The 25,012-nt window shown below is 35.0% G+C and overlaps 1 protein-coding gene across 1 annotated transcript; it reads right to left on the bottom strand.

Moving 5' to 3' along the window:
- Positions 1 to 728: 728 nt before the first annotated feature.
- LOC140827947 (acetate--CoA ligase CCL3-like) lies at positions 729 to 4,328 on the bottom strand. The gene is made up of 3 exons (XM_073190911.1): positions 4,024 to 4,328; positions 3,135 to 3,725; positions 729 to 1,788 (listed from the first exon to the last, which is right to left on the bottom strand). Exons 1-3 carry the CDS (start codon positions 4,240 to 4,242, stop codon positions 892 to 894), a joined length of 1,707 nt encoding a protein of 568 aa, XP_073047012.1. The 5' UTR covers positions 4,243 to 4,328; the 3' UTR covers positions 729 to 891.
- Positions 4,329 to 25,012: the final 20,684 nt, after the last annotated feature.

Below are 25,012 nucleotides of genomic sequence, written 5' to 3'. Positions count from 1 at the left end.
AATCGGTGGATTCGACACGGCTAGCTTAGTGTGAAACCAAATGTCTGTTTTGCAAGCATAATCTTGGAGTACCATGCCAAAGGCAATTTCATCCAGAAATTTATATAATGACGTAGCACTATATAGCCATTAATTGTGTTTTCCGAGATTAAATTACCGACCTTATAATAAAAATTTTCTAATTTATACAACATTGTCTTCTATATTTATGTTAGACGTTAGTCAGTATTAGCACCATTACATTTAATTTGGCCCCGGCCTCGAAAACTTAGCAAACCTCGATGATAGCTAGTGTTGATGAGCCACCCAATAAAACTGGTATAAGAACTCAGGTTCAAATTCTTGATCGAGACTGTGGCAGCCTCGGTTATCCAAATCTCTCATTATCAGTACATCACAACTCATGAATTGTCCTAACATCTTTTGATGCATCGAGTGGCCTATCATCGTGACTGTAGCATCACAATTGGGCACAGGCACCGCAAAAGGCCAATTACTAAATATAAAGTTTGATCTAAGCAATATAATGCCTTGTCAAGCAAACTCTCAATGAGTTGGGGACCAGATCAGATCACGATCTTAAGGTTGTTTTGCTCCTCGAACCCAAACGTCTTTGGATTGTCAACAATGATATTGTCTCAGATTATAGCGAAAATAGGCTATTATTTTAAGGGTTATCAGCATTTCCCCCTCCCATAAGTCGAGTCAACAAGACAAATGAGAAAACTACACAAATGAAAAAATTCAAAGATAAAAAGCTAGAATTATATAGTTATTTGGGTAATAATTGCAGAAAACAAGAAATTTAAATCAAACCATGGGGAAAATATCCTTATTACAACATCAAACTCGGCAGGTAAATGTTTGCACAGAGAGAAAGAAATATTGCATTTACAATCTACTCTTCTTGACAGGTCCCATCTCCTTAGCCTTGGATCTTAGAATGTGTTTCTGTATTTTTCCGGTTGCCGTTTTTGGCAATGGTCCAAATAGCACTGATTTTGGAACCCAATATGCAGGCATCTTTGAACGACTGAACTTCATTATATCATCAGCTAACCGCTGCTTATCAGAAGCATCAGCATCTGCCTTTAGCGTCACAAATGCACAAGGTGATTCACCCCACTGCTCATCTGGCCTGGCCACTACCGACACTTCAAATATCGCAGGGTGCTGGTACAGAATATTTTCTACCTCTACGCTACTAATATTTTCTCCACCTGATATAATTATGTCCTTTGATCTGTCTTTTATTTCTATGTAGCCATCTGGATGCTTTACACCAATATCACCGGAATGAAACCAACCACTACTAAAAGCTTCTTGGTTTGCTTCAGGGTTCTTCAGATAGCCCTTCATCACAACATTCCCCCTGAACACAATTTCTCCGACAGCTTTGCCATCCGCAAGTACAGGAGTCATGCTTTTCATGTCAACAACATCCAAGCCTTCTAGGCCTACATATCGGACTCCTTGCCTGGAATTCAATCGTGTTTGTTCTTCTGGTGATAGCAAATCCCACTCGGGCTTCCACGCGCATATGGCCGAGGGGCCATACGTTTCAGAAAGACCATAAGTGTGAGTGACTCGAAAGCCTCTCCGTGACATCGCCGACAGAATAGAAGGAGGTGGCGTCGCACCAGCTGTCATTACATGGACAACACGTGGAAGCGGAAGAATGGACTCATTTTTTGGGGCATTTGCAATAGTATTGAGAACCACTGGTGCAGCACAGAAATAGTTCACTCCAAGATTAGCTATAGCTGAATAGACGCCTTTAGCTGTGACCTAGACAGACAGAAGACAGATTGGCAGAGGAGATCAACTATCTCAGTTGGCAACCGTGCAAATATTTAGTTGGCAACTGTGCAAAAATATTTCCTTAGTGAAGAATAAAAACTGTCATATGACCATTTATACGAGTCCATATGTAACTCAAAACCTAAAAATGTTTTAGCATTAATTGCATGGAGTGCATTGAGAACACAAACTATTTTGCTTGGAATTTATACAGTAGATGGCCTAATAGGCAACTCGAGTTATATTGCCCATCAGAGGAAGAAATTAACTTTCATCATGCATTCATTAATAGTCAGGCCTCCAAACATGTAAAGAAAATAATGAATGTGAGATCGACGGTTCTCTCAAAACGAGCCTCGAAATGCTATCCAAAATACAATGATCATCCCATAACATTATCCAAGCCTTGGACCATAATATATAAGTTGATATCAGAGCTAGTCGTCATGGGGAATTCCAAGCACTACATCAACGGGCCCCCCCGACCAGCATTCTGAAGGACAGCGAGGATGACTTATCAAAAGTACCACAATATTTGAAGCTTGATTTTCCCCCGGTACAATAGCCAATCAGACTTGATGAGATATCTTAGTCGATGTGCAAAGTTTTTTTGACACCAACACGGATCGGAGAAAGACAAGGAAGGATTTTGCGATGGCAAACCCTGGTTACTCAAATGGGAACAAATGGGAACAAGATCGTAAAAAGTTAAAAGTGAGGAGAATTTTAGAATCTGTCATTGGCGCTTAACCCTTGAGATACTCCTACAACAATTGTTCTTGTAGTTGTGGAGAAATTTTCAGAATCGCAAGAGAGCATGGTGTGAAATTTTCAGAATAGCAAGAGAGAAGCGACAATTTGGAAGATCTTGGAATATCTCTTGTTCTTACTTGAGGACATGCACGATTTTCAAGGGAGTCAGATGTAATGGGCACGAATTAAGGACAAACCGCGAAGTGGTGGAAGATACCGAATTAAGGACTTAATTAGAAGAATTTTATTTAGTTTTCTTTTTTAATATTGCATGCATTCTAGCCATGGACCGGGGAATTACGACAGATTTCTTGCTAGGGAAATTAATTGTCTTCCTTGTATTTAAATGGCTCTTGTTGCAAGGAATAAGAATATCGAGAATTCTAAAATCAAATAACGAAAGTGATATCGCCATGTTCTCTTGAAACGAGCCTCCAAACCTAGACAAAATACATTGATTATCCATAACATGATCCAAACCTAGGATAAGAGCCCAGCTTTAATATTATATAGAATCAATTAAATCTCACACATCCCATTTTTCTTGAGTGCAAGAGTTTAATAAAATGCAATTTGATTACCTGTCTAAGGCATATGCTTGTACCGCAAAGGACCGCAAGAGTCCATGGAAAACACCAACCATTGCAGTGGAACATGGGCAAAGTCCACAAGTAAACAGCTCCTTCCCCCATTCCCCATACAATTGCATTACTCAAAGCCATAAGGTAGGCCCCTCTATGATGCAACACCACTCCTTTAGGACTAGCTGTCGTACCAGAAGTATACCCCAGAGCAATGCTCTGCCACTCGTCCTCAGGTGGTTTCCAAGAAAATTCAGGGTCACCAGATTCCAAGAACTTCTCGTATTCAATTGCCCCTTTTCTGAGTGCATGTTGGAGTGACTTTGGGTTGCACTTTTTATCAGCTACAACAATCATAATTGGAATCTTATAATTGCCATTGCTTTTATCCTTCATGATCGACAATGCTTCCTCTGCCAAGGTATAGAATTCTTGATCCACAATTATAACACCGGATTGAGAATGTCCCAGGAGAAAAGCAATTGTTTGTGCATTCAGACGAATATTGACAGCATTTAGTACAGCTCCAGACATTGGAACTCCAAAATGAGCTTCATATATGGCTGGAATGTTTGGTGCAATTACAGCTACCTGCAAACATGCAAGTGCAGCATCGTGGATCAGGACAAAATGGGCCATTGGACAATGCATGGCGATTCATCATCACTTGCGCGGCGTCCCATGGCGCGAAAGTACTTGATCTAACGAGTGTGCAATTCGGCTATATACTAACTAATTATGTCTTTGTTATCGGATACCTTTTCATTGATTTATATATTCCCAACAATTTTGAAAATAACAAGCAAAAATCTAGTAAAAAAATTCAGCTTCCTCATAAAATCAGTCTGGAAATATTAATTTAAAATCATTATGCAGGAAAATGACTCACGGTGCAACCAACGGTGACGCCTCTCTTGGTGAGGGCTGATGCCATCCGGCAGCACCGGTTGTAAGTCTGGAGCCACGTGTAAGACAAGGAGCCATGGATCACGGACTTCCGGTTCGGGTGAACAGTGGCAGCCCGTTCCAGGAATCCCAGCGGCGTCAAAGCGGTGTAATTAGCACTATTCCTAGGCAGGTCATCGATATCTTTCTCCACCGGCGCCATTTGAGGGATTATGCAAGCCAGGTGCTCTGAATGCTTGTATATACAGATGAATGGAAGGCTTCTGAATTAGTCTCTCTGCGGGACAGGTGGACGTACCAACTAAACCAATCTTTGAGACACCTGTTCAAATAATACGATAAAAGTGATTTATATTTTAGATTATTTAATAAAGTACGAATTTGTTCACAGTTATCAGAGAATTTACTATCGAAATATTCAATCATTGTTATTATTAAAAAATAAACTGAATTCTCTATTTGAATTTGATTCTCAATTTTAATTGAGTTAGTAATGTCATTTTTATGAGATTGATTTAAATAATTATTTCACCAACCTTTAAGTTATCATTAAAACCTACTATAATCATTGTAGCAACGTTTTTATCATTATTACTTGAGGTTTTTACACATAGTTCTATACATAAGTATTATGTGAACAGTATTATTAATTTTCTTATCATTAAAACTATCAATATTTCATTCATAAATATTTTTCTCATTGTAACTATTAGAAAAAATATATTTTTGTTCTTCAATAAGAACATTCATAGGAGTAGGTCTATCATAATGATATTTATTTTGGGTAGGTTTATCTACTCATTTAATTTTATTAATTTCTTCATCAGAAGAATTTTTATTATTTTCTACTTCTTCATTAAGAGTATATAAATTAAGATTTTAAAATTTTTCTTCTAACAATTTTTCTAAATCATAAATATAAGATTTAAATTTAAAATTTTTTATGTCTGGAGGAGATTGTATAGAATAAGTTGCAATAGAAACAACATTATTTTCTTCTTTATTTTGTATATGAACATCTGGTTTAATTTGATTGATAGTTAAAATAAATTTATCAATACGGTCTTTAAGAGAAATTATTTTTTCTCCTATTATCGTAAGATATAAATTTGTATAATTTTGTTTTTTAATTATCTGATTAATATGTTTAACATTTATTTGTAACATATAATTGTCAAGTAATTTTGAAAAAGCTATAAAATTTAAAATTTTATTATTTTTTTCTATGATAAAAGATTGTTGAGGAGGATAAAGAGATTTTTGAATATGCCCTGAAGAAAGTTTACAATTTCTTTTAAGTATAGAAATATAATCTATATTAAATGTTTTAAAAAACCAAGGAACAAAATGTATTAATTTATTTTGATTTTCACAATATTTATAAAATTCTGTAAGAATATATTCAAATTCTTCTTCAGACAAACTTTCAAAATACCAGTCTCTAAAGATTCTTATTTGGGTAGATAAAATCATGCATTTATCTTGGCTCTAGCTATAGAACCTTTAGCAAAATCTATTTTTGATTTACTATCCATTAAATACTAAAATTCATTTCTGAAGCTGTATCAGTTTTTTTAACTTTTTGAAAGTTACTTTTATGAACAAACTATTTTGATTTATGATTAAATTTTCTACTGTATCTTGTACAGAGTATTCTAAATTTTCTCTTACTTGATAAGTAGATGCTCTAGAAGTTTGTGGTATATTTACGATATAATCTAGAGGTGAAATAAAAGAATGACTAGATCTTGACCTAGCATAGACAGAAGATGGTAACAATATTCTTTGTTCATTATTGAACTGTATTTGAACAGATCTTTCATTTGTTTGTACAGCTTGTTGTAAATCCATATTTATTATAGGATTTAAAGGAACGGCTTGTTCAAATATCCAGTTTTCTGGAAATTCAATTTATTCCAATTTTATATATCTAAGAGTTGTAATATTAGATCTATTAAAATTAGTTTCTATAAGAATAGTTTCATTTACTTTTTTATCTGTTCTTTTACACATAGGATTTAGTGTAAATAATGATTTATAATAAATACGATAACAGATACGTATGAATTCTGTTCCTAGAGTATAATTATAACCATATGTTTTAATATTTAATGTTAAAGAATATAATATATTTATATCAGACAGAGATAACGATAAATTAGGATAAACATCAAAATATATTGGATCTTGTGTCAGACTAGATTGAATTATTCCCATTAGGAAATGGTTTCCAATTCAAATTCCTACCATCTCTTAAAGCTGCTATAAAGATGTCTGGTAGTCCTTCTAAAGTTAAGGGTCTAAAAGCAATTTGTATTAAACCTATATGAATAAATTTATAATTTTTTCTATAAGGTAAAATATCTTTATTATTTAATAATTCTGTAGTTTTAACTACTTGTTTGAAATCAAATCTTTCAAAGGTTCATAACTTATAAATCATTTTAGATTCTATCTTAGGAAGAATACATTTATTCAAAAAATCTAAATTTTCTGTTACATCATATTCTTCATTTAAACTGTTTTGAACAGTTTATTTCATACCAAATATATTCATTAAATAAAAGTGTTAAATTTTTAACCAGATTACTTGGAATCAAATTGAATATGATATGTGGCTTTGTTTTACCAAATTTTTCCTTAGTGGCTTTCGCACACATAGAGGTTATTGGTTTCCAGCATATATATCATTTTCAACTCAAACTGAGCTAAGAAATGGAGACATTTAATTCCAGAATAATAATGAATATAAGGTTCTTATTTGGAATTTTTACAAAACATAAAATGATTTATTAAAGATATACCAAAGAAATTAAACAACAGAGGATTTTACTGAGATCCATAGAAACATAAATTCATAAAAATCGCCCATAAACGTCTTAAACTCCATTTCTCAGCTAAACAGGCTGAAGGGCTACAACATTAATTTATTATTTCTTGGTTACTCGAATCTTGTGTTTACCATTTCTTGGTTCATTTTTTTAACTTATGTTCTAACCAAAGACTGTTATATTACAATAAATTCCAAAAATTTAAATAAATCTTTTATTATCTCAATCTAATTCCAAGTTACAAATAAATAGAGATAATGTCATAGTAAGGTAATAATTTAGCACGAATGCTTTAACCTGTAATTCAGGCTAATTTATGAAATATAAATTTAAAACAGTAAATAAAAACAAAAAATAAAAACAATAATATAAACCTACAAAGTTGTAATCAGAGAACCTGAAGCTTTTATTGATATAGTAGGGTTTTTTTACAGAGAGAGAATAAAGAGGAGCAAACTCGACCGTGTTGTTCTAAGAACACAAAACATCCTACTTATAGAAGGAAGATCCGGACATGAAACCCCGGATTCCAACTAAAAATATAAACAGTACAATGCTTTTTAAAATCAGATAGTAACATGCTTACCAAATTCAAAAGTTGATAGTGATATACCACTAACTTTATTAAAGATGAATGTCTTAATCATCTTTAATATTATCTTTTATGGAGTTTTTAAATTTTCAAAAATGTCGTTGATATGAGAAAAATTAGGAATATCTTTCTTTGGGTCTTGTGTATCTTGCATTTGCATGATATGAAGGAATTGATTCTCACTTGATTCGGAAGCCATTGATTTGTCCGATTTGGATTCAGAACATCCAATATTCTTATAAAGATCCTTCTTCATTTCATCAATGAAAACTTCAATCATTTTTTCTTTTGAATAAATCTCAGAATATTTCTGAGTCAGAATCTTGAATGGACTCATAGAATCTTGCTCTTTCTCTTGTTTATTATTGAAATCTTTCTGGTATAAAGAAATTTTCTCCTCCAACTGTTGAAGAGTTTCATAGCCATAAGGCTTTCCGGTATCTGGATCATCTCTTAATAATTTTTCCCAAAATTTTGTGGAATAGGTTCTCCATATGCAAGGAATACCTTTATTAGTTTAACCGAATTCTGGTTGCCATCTCCAGATCCATGAAATTCCAAATTCCATAAAAAAATAGACATAAAGTCTTTCCGTCGATCTAATGTTCAGAAAATGATTTTTTTTATACTTGCAGAAACATTTAGCCAAGTATTCATTGGTTTTATAAAAGCTTCTGGTAAATTTTTTGATGATGGAGCAAATATTTTCCACCATAGATAAAATCAATTTGGAATCGAGTAATGGAAATCATTTTCACAGATTTTTAAAAATCATGTATGTTTTCTTTTCTCATTTTCATAAAATAGAGATTTATTAAAACTCTCAACATAATCCCAAAAATTGAATTTAAAACTCAGTTGATGACTTTGAGAATAAAACTCTTTTTCAACTAATGGAGATATACCTCATTCTTCAATAGATATAATCTTTTTGATAATAAACTTTGAGAAGTTATAACTTCCTTTCTGCTGAGTATTACTATAAAAGTGAGTTATTTCAACATTTTTTGTTGGTAATAGAAGATTTTCATAAAATCTTCTTTGTTTGTAAGAACCATATACATATGATTTATCGGTCAAATATCTCTCCATGATAGTCCATTGAGTTTTTTCCCATTGAATATCTTTTTCTTCTATGAGAAGAATTAATTCGCGATATTTTGTCTCTATATAAAGAGCTGAATCACCTTCATCATCTTTAATGATGTTAGCATATGATGCTTGAGACTGAGAATCTGTATTATTTATCTGTTTCTGTTTCAAGAATTCTTGAAATTCATTGTATAACTCATTTTGCTCAGTATTACTAGCTGATGAACTGGAAATGTTCTGGGCTATAAGCATCAGCTTTCCATGTTGAGCAATAATATGAGTGGCTTTCCCCTACTACCTCTTTCTCTATAAGAGAAATCTCCTCTTTCACGAGAATTCATATCTGTAAATAAGAACATTAAGATATATATATTCTCTGGTTAAGAAGTCTGATAAGTGATTATCTTCACCTTTTTTGTAAATAATTTCAAAATCAAAAGAGACTAAATGAGCTTGCCATCTTGCAATTTGCTTAGAAACACCATGTTTAAAATCTTTAGTAAACATAAATTTTGTAGATTTGCAATAATTTTTTATAACAAACTTTTGATTATATACATCATCTTGAAATTATAAAATACATTTGACAATAGCTAAAATTTCTTTTGCTACTGTAGAGTAATTTTTCTGAGCATTATTCCATTTTCCAGAATAAAATCGAATAAGATATTCTTGTTTTTTTAGATCTATTTGTTTTAGAATGCCTCCAAAACCTATATCAGAAGCATCTCTTTCATCAATTTTATCCCATTGGGGATTTGATAAAATAAGACAAAGAAGGTTTTTAACTTTTTCTTAATATTTTTAACAGTTTCTGTATGTTTTTCGAATCAAGGTAAAGGATTTTCCTTTAATCTATCATATAAGATAGCAAAATCATTTGTTAAATTTTTAATATAAAGAGAAATATAATTTAAACTTCCTAAAAATCTTTGTAACCCAGTTTTATCAGTTATAATATCAGGAAAATTTGAACCAAATTCTATATTTTTTGTATAGGAATTATTTTCTCTTTTTAGATCATATGACCAAGAAATCTAATATTAGTTTGAATCGCGCATATGCGCGAGGTAAGTTCGAAATCCGTCCGTCTGATTTTAAATCCGACTTCGGTATTGTGTTCCTATCAACGTAGGCTACAACTGGACGTAAGTGTTACTACGTTTTGACATATTTTGGAATTATGATATTGTAAAGGCCCGTATTTCGTATTCATAATTTTGCGGAATTATTAAAAATTTTCTAAATAAATATTTATCTTGTCTTATTTAATTAAAATAAACATGTAAACAATTTTAACTTAAAAATAACAGAATAAGCGAATAATGTTTTCAACCAACAATTTAAAAATAATCCAACGTAAACATTAACTTAAAATAATCCAACGTATTAAAACTGAGTTTGAATAATAAAAAGTGCGTAAATTAAATCATAAGGTCCTCGGGTTTACTACTGCTGTCCCAAGATCGCTCACTGGTCTCCGCCCGTGGTCTCGACCTCATCAATACCTACAACAATCAAGTCTAGTGAGTCTAAAGACTCAACATGTATATATCGTGAATAACAAGTAATATATATCATAAAATCGCATGCAACGTAAAAATAAAATTTCGTAAAGCGTACGATGAAAATCATATCATGAATAATTATACCTACGTGCATAACTGAAAATCATACGTAAAAGATTTGCTCCATAGAGCTCTGTCATAACATATCATAATTTCCTGTAGAGATAATGTTTCTAAGCTAGTGGCCCATAACATAGCGTAAGCGCCTGATCAGACTAAACCACAGTATACTGGGCGGTAGAGATCAATCACAGCCCTTGGAGTGGATGTCCGTACCCATACATAATCATAAACCGGTCGTAAGTCACCGGGCGGAGAGGTCCTCGGTTGCGCCTACCGACTTCCAAACCCATAAGCATAAAGTGGCCACAAGACATATAGCATATATCTCAAAAATAAACATTTTGAATTTTTATGCACATAATATAATTATAATCTTATTTTTACCGGATGAGTTGGATCGCTCCCAGGCTCGCTGCGACTTAATTCTAATATGTGACACATGCAAATAATATTATCTTGACCTAACCTTGACAATAGTACCAAAACTTAACCATAGAACCAACAATGAGACTATTAAGACCAACCACTTGATTTAAAATCATGGTATCGTACTAACTCGAACCAACATTAAACCGACGTTTAACCATGATTAAAATACCCCATATTTACTGAAAAATATGCGTAAGAATTGCAAAACACGAAAATAGGTGAAAGAAATCCAAAAACATAAAACACTCTTTCGAGAGTCATTTTGGCACCTTTCACCGTAAATTCTCGTACGACCTCTAAACTCGACCAAATCACGAACGGCCAAAAACATGACTTTCCTAACTCATTGAGGTATTGTCCAGTCCAAGGCCATGGGCTAAAAGCCAACAAAGAACTCAACCAACACCAAAAACCGTGACCCAAGTTACTGTCAAAAAGCAGAAAAATTACAGCAGCGGCTATGTTGCTTATTTGGGTTGAAACTCTGAAAAATTTTAACTCTTGGCTTGAACCATCGACCCTAGACTCTTACCAACATCCTAAGGCATGGCTTGGACCATGGCTAAGGGCTAAAAGCCAACCACAAACCGAGCCAACACCTAAGACAATGCAACATACTAGCCGAGAAATGCAACCTGCTGTGTCTTGATAGGTATTAACTTGTTTTACTGTCTTGGGTCGTTCCCATGGCCATTTGATCAACCATGGCTCGACCTAGACATGATGGAGTGTTGTATGAACCATGGTTATGGGCTAGAAGCCAACAATCATCCAACCAAACACTCAAAAACTGAAACCCACCCTCACAGCAAAATGAAGGAGCCGAAGTGCAATTGTATTGCTGCTGTAATATTTTAATGGATCCGTGAATTAACCTTGAAAGAATGATTTGGCCACGTCCTAGACATGTTAAGGAAGGGTTCAGACCATGGCTACCGTCCTTAGAACAGCCATGATCTGTACTCTCACATTAACCATCAAAGGAGCACAAACCGTGAACCAAATCTGCTACAAAATGAAACTTCTTGCTGTCAACATGAAACCTGCGTGTGTGGCTTAAACCAATGAGTCAAAAACACCCTAACATACTCTAAGACCTGCCTAGATGCAGCTTTGAGTGCCTGGAATCGAGCAACTACCTGTAATCCACAAAAGCAACCAAACCGTGAAGTGGAATCAAAAGAGTATAGAAAATTTCTGCACATATTTTTGCTTGTAAACTTGCTGTCATTTTCGATTTATTGCTTGAATCTTGTATATATAATGGTTTAAAATATCTATAGGACTTGATTGAAGAGAAAATAAACAACATATACATGCCTGGAATTTGTTTTGAAGAAAAACAAATCGAAACGACAATACGACGCGATGGAACCGAGTTGGATCTTCTTTGTTACTGCTGCTGTTCTCTCACGATTTTATCAGCTGTTTCCTTCTGATTTTTCGAGCATATGAGTGTGAGATATGTGGGTAAGGAAGAGGAATGTTATAAGTGGTGTTAAAGGATGTAATAATATGCATTTAGTCGAGAGTTACAAGTGAAGGAGTGGAATGGATTTTGAATGTTTCTTCTTTTCCCTTAGCTGCCGAAGACTCATTCATTTTATTCCTTATTCTTGCGGCACGTTGGAGTTAAATTGCTAACGTAAGGTATTAAGGAGCCTTGAGGAGAATTATGGAGTTTGCATTACCATTCATTATTAAATTTAAAAGTGGGCAATGAATATACTATGAAAACCATTTAGTGATAATTTGAATGGGTTTTTGAATTGCTTCTCCTACCTTACCGCCGTTGGTTTGTTAATTATTTTTTTTTTTGCTGCATTACACCTTGCTTTGTTTGGGTAATTAGTTGAGGAGAAATGAGGTGTTTTATTGCATTTAAGTTTACTACCCATTAGAGAATTAAAATGAGGGTATAATTTCACCTAAATGACCATTGAGGATGGTTTGAATGGTTTATTACACCTTTGAATTGTCTTGACCAAATTCCTACTAATTTTGCATGGTATGTTATTATTTAAACCTTGTATTTTAAATTCTTTAGGTTTTAAACATCTATTATATGTATTTTAATGCATTAACATTTTAATTTAAGATAGAATATTGCATGGCATACTTGACCTAAAATTTAAGTATTAAAATGCTAGGTTTTTTTTTTTTTAATTTTTTTGCATATATTAGTCTTAGATTAATTTATCCCCTTTTGTTTACATATTTAAATTTAAGCTTTAATTAACTATTGAACCTAAAAGAACTTATTCACTATTTTAACTCCAACTAATTTAATAAATCCTATAACATTCTTTTTCTATAACTTAAATTATTTCTTGACTTAATTTAAATTTAGGAATATTTTTCTTATTATTAATATTATCTCTAACCTCCAACTTCGGTCCGGCCTCGCGTATTTATCCTGAAAAGAAAAAACTAAACATCTACTTTTAAAATAATTAAAACACTTCATATATATGTAAAATATTCATTTCTAATTTTTAATTAATAGAAATTATGCATGGCTTATACGTAATCTGATTTTCGGGTTCTACAGATATTGTCAGAATTGAATGGAACTCATATATGTTGTTCTTGACATATTAGACATCATAGAATCGAAGTCAGATTAAGAAACGGACTGATTATGGAATTGTTGTGATTTTCTGAAGTTAATTGACTGAGATATGATATCAGATTGTATTGGTATCGATTATGAATTAAGGAAATTGTTATCTGATGATGTGGTATTGACGGAGATACTGAGTTTGTACCGTTATGCCGATGATTTGAATTAAATCCAGATTAATCAGTTTCAGTGTTGAATTGAGATTGGAATATTGATATTAGTATTCTCGATATGTCGTTTCAGATTTGCAGAGACAGTCTTGTAGTGACCCGTTCCAGAATCACCTACTAATCAAGAACTAAGCATGCGATTAACTTAATTAAAAACAATCAGAAATAAAGGCGGAAAACTGTCACCAAAAGATAGTTATACAACCCAATCGAAAATCCAGGACAACTCAACTAAAATGAAATATATGGTACAACCATATCGAATCAAAAAGATACCGAAGAACTAAACCAACCAGCTACTCAACGTCCTCCTCCTCCTCCTCCTGAGCTGTCCAACCTGAGGCCTGCCCCGTGGGAATGGGGTGTCCAAGATAAACAAAACCGAGGACATGAGCGATAAGAACGCCCAGTACAAAAGCATGAGTATACAAACCTATATGAAATGCACATGCTATGATATGATACCAGGGTAGTCAAGAAACAGGAGTAACAAAGGATCTCAATATGCTCAGTCTAGAGGCGCCAAGTGGATAGTGCCGCGCGGTACTCCTCTGTGTCACTGCATCCACTACAAGAACAGACGTGGACCTAAAATGTCCCGGATCACCGAAGCCCTCCGGACCCGTCGGCCACTGTGTACTCTCGGTGTCCATGCGTCCACAACACAAGACAGGGCTGAGCGGCCCCACAAGATATAGCTTATCTCGAAAGAGATACAGCTCAACAGTAAAGGCTATCTCGAAGGAGATACGGCTCAACATGAAATGCAACATGCATCATACAGCGTGACATAATAGCATGCATCATATGACATATATCAATGCACCACATAATCATGCAACACATATAAGAATGTATACTCGACCAGGATATCTCGGATAGTACTTTCGTACCTCTATCACTGCAATCCTAATCCACTGGAAAACCAGACAAACAGGTCTATTCCAAGCCTATTCATCAAGTGAAAACCATCACTAAAACTTATCTACCAGACTTAACTAGATAATCCTGAAATAATAATGATACAATTCCAAACCTTCGTCCGTCGCTAGCCCGCTGATGCCGCTAGCTCCCAACTAGAGCACAGCTCCGCTACAAAGCCAGTAGCTCCCTGCTAGTGCCTGAACCTCGGGAAAGACTAGAAACCTCTCAGAAACGACTAAAACGCTCTGGAACGCTCTGAAATGGCGAGTAAGAAATGAAGCCTCGCGCCTCTATTTATAGCCAATGTTCGGACGATCCGATCCACTTCGGAAGCTCCGATCCGGTACACTCGGACGATCCGAACCCACTTCGGACGATCCGAACCTTGCATGCGTTCTACGTGTCCAGCCACCTGTCTCGGACGATCCGAACCCTTGCTCGGACGATCCGAATTCTGCATGTCTGCCACGGGTCCAGCCACCTGGCTCGGACGATCCGACATCTGGCTCGGACGATCCGAACCATTATCGGACGATCCGAACCCGGTTCGGTCCTTCCGATCCCACCGAAAATAATTAATCCAATAATTAACTCAAATTAGGAATCGGGATACTACATTCTCCCCCCCTTAAAAAGATTTCGTCCTCGAAATCAGGTTTATAGGATGAACAAAAAGGAGTAACAACATTGTTATTATATCTCAATTGTTGTTGAACACAACTGATCTTTGGATTACAGCGGAAAACACACACACACATCCATAGTACAACTACAGTACAACTCAAAAGAGCTCTGGATGCTCCGAACGCATACGACTCTCTAGCTCCCAAGTGGCTTCTTCAGTGCCTCTGCGCTGCCACTGAACTAAGACAAGAGGAATGATCTTATTCCGCAATACCTTGTCTTTGCGATCGAGAATCCGCACTGGTCGTTCCACGTAAGACAAATCCGAATTTAGTTGAACTTCAGAGGGATGCAAGATGTGAGACTCATCTGCTACGTATCGTCTCAACAAAGATACGTGGAATACATCATGAATACTTGATAGGTATGGCGGCAATGCAAGTCTGTAAGCCAAAACTCCCACGCTTTCCAATATTTCAAATGGACCAATAAATCTCGGAGACAGCTTACCCTTGAGACCAAATCTCAAAATCCTGCGAAAAGGCGAAACTCGGAGAAACACTTTCTCACCTGGCTGAAAAAAAAGAGGTCGCCGCTTGGTGTTCGCATAACTAGCCTGTCGATCCTGAGCGATCTTAATCCGTTTCTTGATTACTGCAACCTTATCAATAGCCTGCTGGACTAACTCCGGTCCCTCAACATGTCGTTCCCCAACTTCGTCCCAGAATAATGGAGTACGACAACGTCGCCCATACAACGCCTCAAATAGTGCCATACCAATACTACGATGATAGCTGTTGTTGTACGCGAACTCAATCAAAGGCAAATGATCCTGCCAAGCGGGTCCGAAATCCATAACACAAGCTCGCATCATATCCTCAAGTGTACGGATAGTCCTCTCTGTCTGACCGTCGGTCTCTGGATGATAAGCCGTACTCAAACTTAGTGAAGTGCCCAATGCTGACTGGAAACTACCCCAAAATCGTGAGGTAAAACGAGGATCTCTGTCACTAACAATACTGACTGGCACTCCATGCAGACGTAAAATCTCTTGAATATACAAGCGAGCCATACGATCGAAAGTGAAATCACGGTTATATGGCAGAAAATGAGCAGACTTGGTGAGTCGATCCACTCATGCTTTTGTACTGGGCGTTCTTATCGCTCATGTCCTCGGTTTTGTTTATCTTGGACACCCCATTCCCACGGGGCAGGCCTCAGGTTGGACAGCTCAGGAGGAGGAGGAGGAGGACGTTGAGTAGCTGGTTGGTTTAGTTCTTCGGTATCTTTTTGATTCGATATGGTTGTACCGTATATTTCATTTTAGTTGAGTTGTCCTGGATTTTCGATTGGGTTGTATAAATATCTTTTGGTGACAGTTTTCCGCCTTTATTTCTGATTGTTTTTAATTAAGTTAATCGCATGCTTAGTTCTTGATTAGTAGGTGATTCTGGAACGGGTCACTACAGTCTTGAGTTCAGAATTGAGATTGCTTCAGACCGTGACTACAAACGAAAGGTATAAGTCAATGTGGTATTGGGAGATCGACTTAAGTCGGTTTAGACTTGAGTTTCCCTAAATCTCATACTTTATTTTATTACATTGACATTTGCAGTGAATTGACTGATGTACTTGTTTTCTTGAATTATAGATGACAGGTGTTAGACGAGTAATCTTGTAACAGAAGTGCCTGATAGTGGTGGTATCGCCACGGGCACATTGCACGATGTCTCAAGATAGGATATTAGCGATAGAGCTACAGTCCATGACGGTAAGGTCAGGACACCGGATGTTTGGTTATATCGAGTAAATAGAATGAGAATTCTTCTATTACGGAATTCGATATAGGAACACCATATTTGGTTATATCGAGTAATGGAATCACTGTTCTTTCTATTACGGAATTCGATATAGGAACACCACATCTGGAAACCGGGATCCCTAGACTAGGATTGAGTCTAGTATGAGACGTGGAGTCACGTATATGTTTGACAATGTGATAATGATTTTATTTCAGCTTTTGATATATATTGCTGTTACATGTTACATGCTTTATACTCGTTTATATGATTGCATGTTCGTTGATTTATACTGGGATTATATTCTCACCGGAATTATCCGGTTGTTGTCTTGTTTGTATGTGTACATGACAACAGGTGGGACATGATCAGGGTCCAGGAGATGAGGAGAGATCGTGATAGAGTGGAGACTTCTGACTTGGATTATAGATAGGGTTGGACACTTGATACTAGTTGTTAAACCTTAGTTAAATAAATGTATGTGATACATGATATGTACTTTTACATACTGAGATGTATATATATTTTATGTCACTACGTTCCGCATTTTTTAAAAAAAAATTTAGATCCTGTTTTATAATTGATTAATTAGTCCAATGATGATTAAGAACTGGATTAGCGTCCGGGTCCCCACAACATACAAGTCTATCTAATAAATTTTTTTTTTTATTATCAAAAATAGGATGTCTAATCCATTTTAAAACCTTATTAAGAGGTTTGTAATTTATTACTAATCTAAAAACTCCTCTTTCTTGCTCAAAATGTTTGTTAACATAAAAATTAGTATATGACCAAGAAGATTGAGAAGGTTTTATTAAACATTTTTCTAATAATGAATGAATTTCATTCTTACATAATTTTAAATATTCAGAATTCATTTGGCAAGGATCATGCTTTGGTAGGAATATTTTTTTCATCAAAATTATCTTCATATGGAAGAGAAATAATATGTTTCTTACGATTCCAAAAAGGCTTTGGTAGATCATTACATATTTCTGAAGAAAATTTATTATATATAATTTTAATTTTTTCCTGTAATTTAGGATTTTGTAATTTATCATCTATAGTTAGATTTTTTGCTTCTTCTTTTAAAGAATTTATTTGAAAAGTTTTTCTTTCAATCTTTTCTTGTAATTCATTTAAAATTCTATGAACATGTTTAGTTATGAACTGAAAGGAAATAGGATTACTTTGAAAAGTTCCTATAATACTTGTCTCATCAACATAAGTTAAAGGATATATTTGATAAATAAAAGGAAGACCAAGTATAAGTTGGCTAGAAATATCTTTTGCTATTAAAAAACTGGTTTGAAAACAGTTTTTATCTTTTCAAATATATGCTTTTGATATTTTATAATTTATTTATAACGGTTCTCCTCCTGCATGAGAAAGAGAATGAGTAGTTTTATAAAAATGTTTCGTAGGAATTAATCCTTTCTGTATAACATTTAAATCTGCACCACTATCTATCATAGCAATGAATTTTTTCTTATAAGAATTATCAATTAATAAAGTAATATTATCAATATACGATCTTCTGAGATTATTTTGTGTTGTTACTGTTTCATAACTCTCTTCAAGCTAAAACATTTTACTATATCATTGAGAAGAGTTTGTAAACTGAAAAATAGTCTTTTCCAGAACTTTGTTGTATTCATTTTTACGGAGTTGTGTAACTAAGAGTTTTAGTAGGCTAAGGGTAAGTCCTACCACTAGTAGAAAAATCGGATTTTACTTCGACAGACGTTACTTCGGCAATAATAAATTACGAAGTAATACATTATCAATAACTTCAGTAATAACACAAGCGAAGTAAAATAATATATTTTACTTCGGATGTTTAAAAACACGGGCTTCACTATATTTTTTTATTATATTTTACTTCGGCATATCAATGTTGATGAAGTAAAAAATAAGGAAAATAAGTTCATACTGAAGTAAAAGATGAACCGTATTTAATTAATTTTATATCGATTATATCATATATATATATATATATATCCTTCAATTCAGACGTGCGAGCTCATTTCGATCGATCCACATTTTCCTTCAAAATTAACCCTATTTTCAGTCTTCTTCGCTTCGAACCGCGCCGCGCCGCCGCCATTCCACGCACCGCCGTCGCCGTTCCACCATCGAGAGAGAAGAAGGCGGGACGAACAACACCACCACTACTGTGGGGACCCGGACGCTAATCATCTTCTTAATCTTTCTTTTGGGATTTAATTATCAGTTCTGATAAACAGGGTCTAAAAATTTTTCTTTTTAAAATGTAAATGCGGAAGGTAATGGAATCTAAATAATATACATCTCTGTCTAACAACTACAATTCAGTAGAAAAGTACAATACTGTACAATCTAAGTCTAAGGTTCAGTTACTAAGTTCAAGTAATAACCCAAATCTACAGTAAGTCCGGAATCACCACGCTAACTCTTCTTCTCTCCTCATCCTCTTGACCCCGATCCAGTCCCACCTGTTGTCATGCACACATACAAAACAAGACAACAGCCGGATAACTCCGGTGAGAATAAATCCCAGTATAAAACATGGTAAGCATGTATATAAACAATCTAAATCATAAGACATGCTATCATGAATATATTCAAAGCAATAGATTTCATAATCTATGAAATCAATTCAAAATAAGCATGCAACTCGAATCAGATAAACATGCAACTCAATCAAATCATAAAAACATGATGTCATTACTGAAAGCAATAAACATGGGTTCCATAGTCTATGAAACCACATCCATAAACACATGCAGTTCTAGTCAAATCATGTCTAGACTCGACTCAACTATAACTCTAGGGATCCCGGTGTGAATAAGACGTCAATGGCTGTCACCTACTCTCCAAATCGGGGTGACTGTACGTCTTATTCCTAGACTTCGGTCTGAGCTGTATCGACGGCTGACAAAGGAGTCATAGCTGCTCCTAAGCTGAGATACACCGAACATCTAGATAATTGACAATGACTGTCAAAGACTCTCCTATCTTAGATGCAATGAATATCAATCTGTAAACAAAGCACAATCATATTCATATCTGAATATGGCGGTAATCTCATACACTTGAATACAATTCTAAAATCAAAGCATAAACATCTCAAAGTATAAATAACAGTCTAGTATGTGATTTTATTGGGAAACTCAAAATGAGATCTCATTTGAGTTGTGGCTTCCCGAGTATCACATGAATTATACCTTTGTCTTCCCTGTCTGACGAAGACGATGACCTGTATTCAACTCTGTCCATATCCAATCTGAAAAGACAATATCGAATACATAGTATCAATGAATAACTCAATTCACAATCTGTTCTGATCAATACTCAACTCAGTACATAATCTGATCAATATCTGAACAAGATACAATTCAATTCATGTCATCGATATCACAATACGATCTGAATCAATACTGAATCTGATCAATCTACATCAACTGATATTTCGACGGTATAATAATACAATCTGAATAACCCCGTCAATCTGAACATAACAAATAAAATACCAGAATTCATAATCAATATCAGTACAATCCATAATCTGAATATCGGTACACCTAAATCAGTAATAACTCAACTCTGATATCGAATCTCAATAAATTCAACTCTGAAAATCATAACAATTGTATAACAAGTCTATTCTTTAATCTGACTTCAATTATACAATGGCTACTGCAGTAGAAACACCATATCTGATGCATACTAAATTCTGACCATATCATAAATTCAAATCACGTCTAAACGTAATAAAACTTACGTCTAGTTGTAGCCTGTGTTGATAAAAACACGGTACTGAAGTCGGATTTAAAATCAGACGGGCGGATTTTACACAAAAGGCGTAAGGATTTCTGGAGGAATTTCTCGTGCTTCCTTTCTCGTTCTTCCTTATCCTTTCTGAAGAAGAACTTATATATATATATATATATATATATATATATATATATATATATATATATATATATATATATATATATATATATATATCATACGTTGCATGCTTAAGATACGTGGCTCACTTTTGCCAAATCTCGCTGGCGCTCGGGCGGTCGAATCTTACCGCCCGGGCGCGAGCTCGGCGCTCGGGCGGTTAAGTTCTACCGCCCGGGCGCGGAAGGTTCTGCCCGCGATGTTTGGTTCTGGCGCTCGGGCGGTAATTTAGCGCCACACATTCTGCCCGAACATAATTCCATTGAACATTGGCGCTCGGGCGGTCACTTCTTACCGCTCAGGCGCCACTAGTTCTGCCCGAAACTTGAGTAATTTAAATGCTTTGCCCAATTCAGTCTCGGTATGGTTCGGCTATAATCACAGCAATTAAAATTCCATAATTCCGGATTAACAGAGTCGAAATCTTGGCATTTCATAGTGCTTCTCATGACATAACATGCATTCTCATATCTGCGAATATCGCGTTAATGAAGATTAGGAATTCTCAGGCTTTACATTTCTCGGGCCTTACATTTCTCCCCCTCTTAGATCTGAGTTCGTCCTCGAACTCGCAAGTAATCAATTCAGATATATCAGAAAAAAAAATATATACAGAGTTTTAAATCAAAACTCTCATCTTACTGAATCCATTCTGAAATCTCTTTCTTGTATCAATCTCTGATTTCAAATCTGGAATAAGACTTCATGAAGTATATTGTCATAATACTTCTCAATTTAATTATGACAAAATCAATTTTGCCATGTGGGTTACAACCTCCGTATAAACCACTCCATAGTCTATAATGATCCAATACAGCCAACCATCGTTAAATCTGCTGCTCTCGATCTAGGACATATTCAATCCTCGACCTCAAATACCAATCAACATCATCCGATGTTGGTTTATGACATCTGTTCTTTCTGAAATATCTTCATCTTCCTTCGAAGTTCTTCCAAAGAATTAAAAATCTGTAGTATTCACTGTATAATATCTTGTCTGTAACTATCTCATTACCCATCTGATAATCTGATAGCTATAATTATACAATAGTTCATATAATGACAATATGAAATATCATCTAGTGCTAACATCCAGCATTACAGTTCTCGGGATATCTTCCAATATCTGGATAATACACTCTGACTGTCTGTCAATCTGTGAATAACTTGCAAAATAACTTATGGTAGGATCTGCCATAATTGCAAACTTAATCAAAATCACAATCTGATATAGTCTACTAGTCACTCTGACTATGTTCTGACATCAATCTGTGTCATTTGGTTCTGTTTGTACATCATCTTGTACAACCTAATAGATATAGATTGAACAATCTGTCAATCATAATCATATTATATCACAATCTGGAAAATATTGGGATAATCTCATTACGAAATTCATCGAAATATACTCCCCATATCGAATCAGAAATATACAAAGTCTGTAATAAACTTCTGATTTCTTTCTTTCTGTTTTTTCTGTTAGCGATTCAGACATATCAGTACAATTTCTGCCAACATTTCATCATAAATTCTGCTATAACTGATTTAATCTGTCTATATCACAACTATCTGTTCGAATATCATACATTCTCAGACGTCAGAATGAAAACTGAATCCACTACTGTGCATTTCTGACACTATCTGCGATTTCATATTCGAACCATTCGACATAAACAATTCAGTTAATAACATAAATTAAAGAAGAAATACCTACCTGGTATTCGGCTCTGACTATCGATATCAGTTCTGTTATACAATTCTGAAACATTCTGATACCACAAAATAATCAGTTTCACACAAAACACAGAATCACATATCTGTTATTCTGACTGAGGCTCGGTTCTGATTATCAAAATACAGTTCTGAACATTCTGATCATATTTCTGAACTACTGTAACTCTCGAAATCAACTCTGATACAACTGAACTGTATACAATCTCAACGGTTCACCACAATCTGTATCATATACGGATTCAAAACAACAGTAATAACAAATCAGAAACGAAATATCAATATCCTATACAGATCTAGTGAGTTCAGTGAACTCATAAAATAAGGATTTCTGGTAAATATCTTTATGTCCTTCTGATCAACTGCTATATCTCATCTGCAATTAAAAGATGCTCCCAACACAATAGGAGATGTCTCAAATACTGATTTAAAACAATAACAATACTCATCAGATATGAAGCAACAGTCGAATAAAATAATCTGCCAAATCAGACAATAAATTTCTGACAATTCTGACATTTCTGATCTTTCTGACATCGATATCACTTTCTGTCACTGATCCTAATTTCAACTGTATCACAGTCAATCTGTATACTAACTTCAGATATTGCCTCATCTGAATACCATCTGTTTCAAGTGAAATTCTTATCTGAATCGTTTCTGTATACAATAATCACAGTTTTCAGATTATTCAATATAATCTTCAAATATTCGATTCAGTCAATCAGATGCTGCAAGTAGATCAAAATCTCATAGATACACTGAGCATAAAATCATCAGAACATCTCTGAAGATACGGACACATACCAAAGAGAAACACTAAAGCAGATGTAACTCCTCGTCGATATTCTTCTACCGATCTTTCAATTCATTCTGTATCATTCTGTACATTCAATATCATTCTGTACTGAATCTAAAACAACAATCATTATCTGATCTGAATTCCATTCTGAAATCTATCTTTCTGATATAAAGCAATTCTAAAATCTTATCTGGCAACATCAGCCACTTCACACTTCATTGGCACATCTGCCAATGCTAGGCTCGATTTCAGTGGATCTACTGAATACATAAGGATGCAATCTGCTCATTTCTGTATTAATCGAGTCATAAACAATACATATATCAAAGGAATTCTAAATCTAGAATCCTTATCGTGGTATCTCCACTGATCAGTCATCTCTGATCTGACTCTTACCATTTCTGGAAAAAATTCTCCAATATGTCTGTACTTGTTCAGCATATGCATATCAATAATGCGTTCAAATCAGAAAACACAAGTACATCATAATTTATCTCTATTTCATTCTCATCTTACTGTAATATACAATATATACAGAAATCTCTGATATCCACATTTCCTCAACAAGCAAGGACATCAATACTACAGTACTTACAAACCCAACAGATACAGCATATCTCCATGCAACTCAGTCAAAGATATTCTTAACAAATGCATTAGTATATATCAATACATATGCAATAGAATCATAAAGAATAGTACCTGTTGCGAATTCTGGATCTGTGTTTAAAATGGAACTCTGTTCCCTACAATCTTCTGGAACGCTTCTGGGGACAGACTTTAGCAAAGTGTCCTGGCTGTCCACAAATATTGCATCTACCAGTCACTCCCTGGCATTGCTCGGTGGAATGTCTCCCTCCGCAATTCCTGCAATACACTCCAGTATAGCTCGGACTAGAACTACTGGAACTCGAGGAAACACTCCCTAACTTCTTGAATGGCTTCTTCCGAGCTTTCAGCAAATCTTGCTTCCCACTCGTACTGCCGCGATCAAATCTGAGAGGGGATTGCTGTGTCTGGGGTTGTTTCACACACAACCTCCCTAGCTGTCTAATCAGACTCGCCTCAGCTCTCTTTGCTCTACTCAGGATATCCGCAAAATGGTAAGGTCGCTGCATATTCATAAATGCAACTACCTCCGAATTCAGCCCTCTGATGAACTGATTTACTACAGCTTCATCATTTCCAGCTAAATGAGGAGCAAAATGCAGTAGAGTAGAGAATTTAGCAATATATTGGTCAATATTCAGCTGCCCTTGGCTTAAATTCTCAAACTCTAATTTCTTGTTTTCTCGGTATGAAGCTGAGAAAAATCTTCGATAGAATTCAGTTCTGAATATTTTCCACGACATCACTGTACCTCTCTGTGCCCACATTCTTCTACTGGTAATCCACCAACTTCTGGCGGCTTCTCGTAACTGATAAGGCACCATTTTAACCCTCTGTTCATCTGTACAGTCAAGTAAATCAAACAAGATTTCTATATCATCAAACCAGTTCTGACAATCTTCAGATGTCTCGGTACCATTCAAAACCGGCGGCTGTAATAACTCAAATTCTTTCATCTTTTCTTCTAACTGAGTTTCTGATACATCTCTCTGTTCAGACGAAGTACTGCCCTTTTCTGAAATTCTTCGAGGCGGTATATCTGAATATCAAACAGATTAGTACACAATCTATATAATCTGTCTCAGCCCTCCTCTGATCATATACCTCTGAGTCAGACTCGGTTCTGATCCAGGCTTAACAATTACATGCTGCAATCAACTCAGATACAAACAACATGTAATA

Source organism: Primulina eburnea, chromosome 3 (genome assembly GCF_022965805.1).
Source record: "Primulina eburnea isolate SZY01 chromosome 3, ASM2296580v1, whole genome shotgun sequence".
Classification (NCBI taxonomy): domain Eukaryota; kingdom Viridiplantae; phylum Streptophyta; class Magnoliopsida; order Lamiales; family Gesneriaceae; genus Primulina; species Primulina eburnea.
Note: the sequence above shows the minus strand (reverse complement) of the source record. Positions and strands in the feature narration are given on the sequence as shown.

What these genes read in the sequence shown, in the direction of transcription:
- LOC140827947 (XM_073190911.1), bottom strand. Translation starts at nt 4,242, where the DNA reads ATGGCGCCGGTGGAGAAAGATATCGATGACCTGCCTAGGAATAGTGCT. An exon ending in GCGTCACCGTTGGTTGCACC is followed by an intron (nt 3,726 to 4,023) that starts GTGAGTCATTTT and finishes GCATGTTTGCAG; the next exon opens with GTAGCTGTAATTGCACCAAA. An exon ending in CAAGCATATGCCTTAGACAG is followed by an intron (nt 1,789 to 3,134) that starts GTAATCAAATTG and finishes CTGTCTGTCTAG; the next exon opens with GTCACAGCTAAAGGCGTCTA.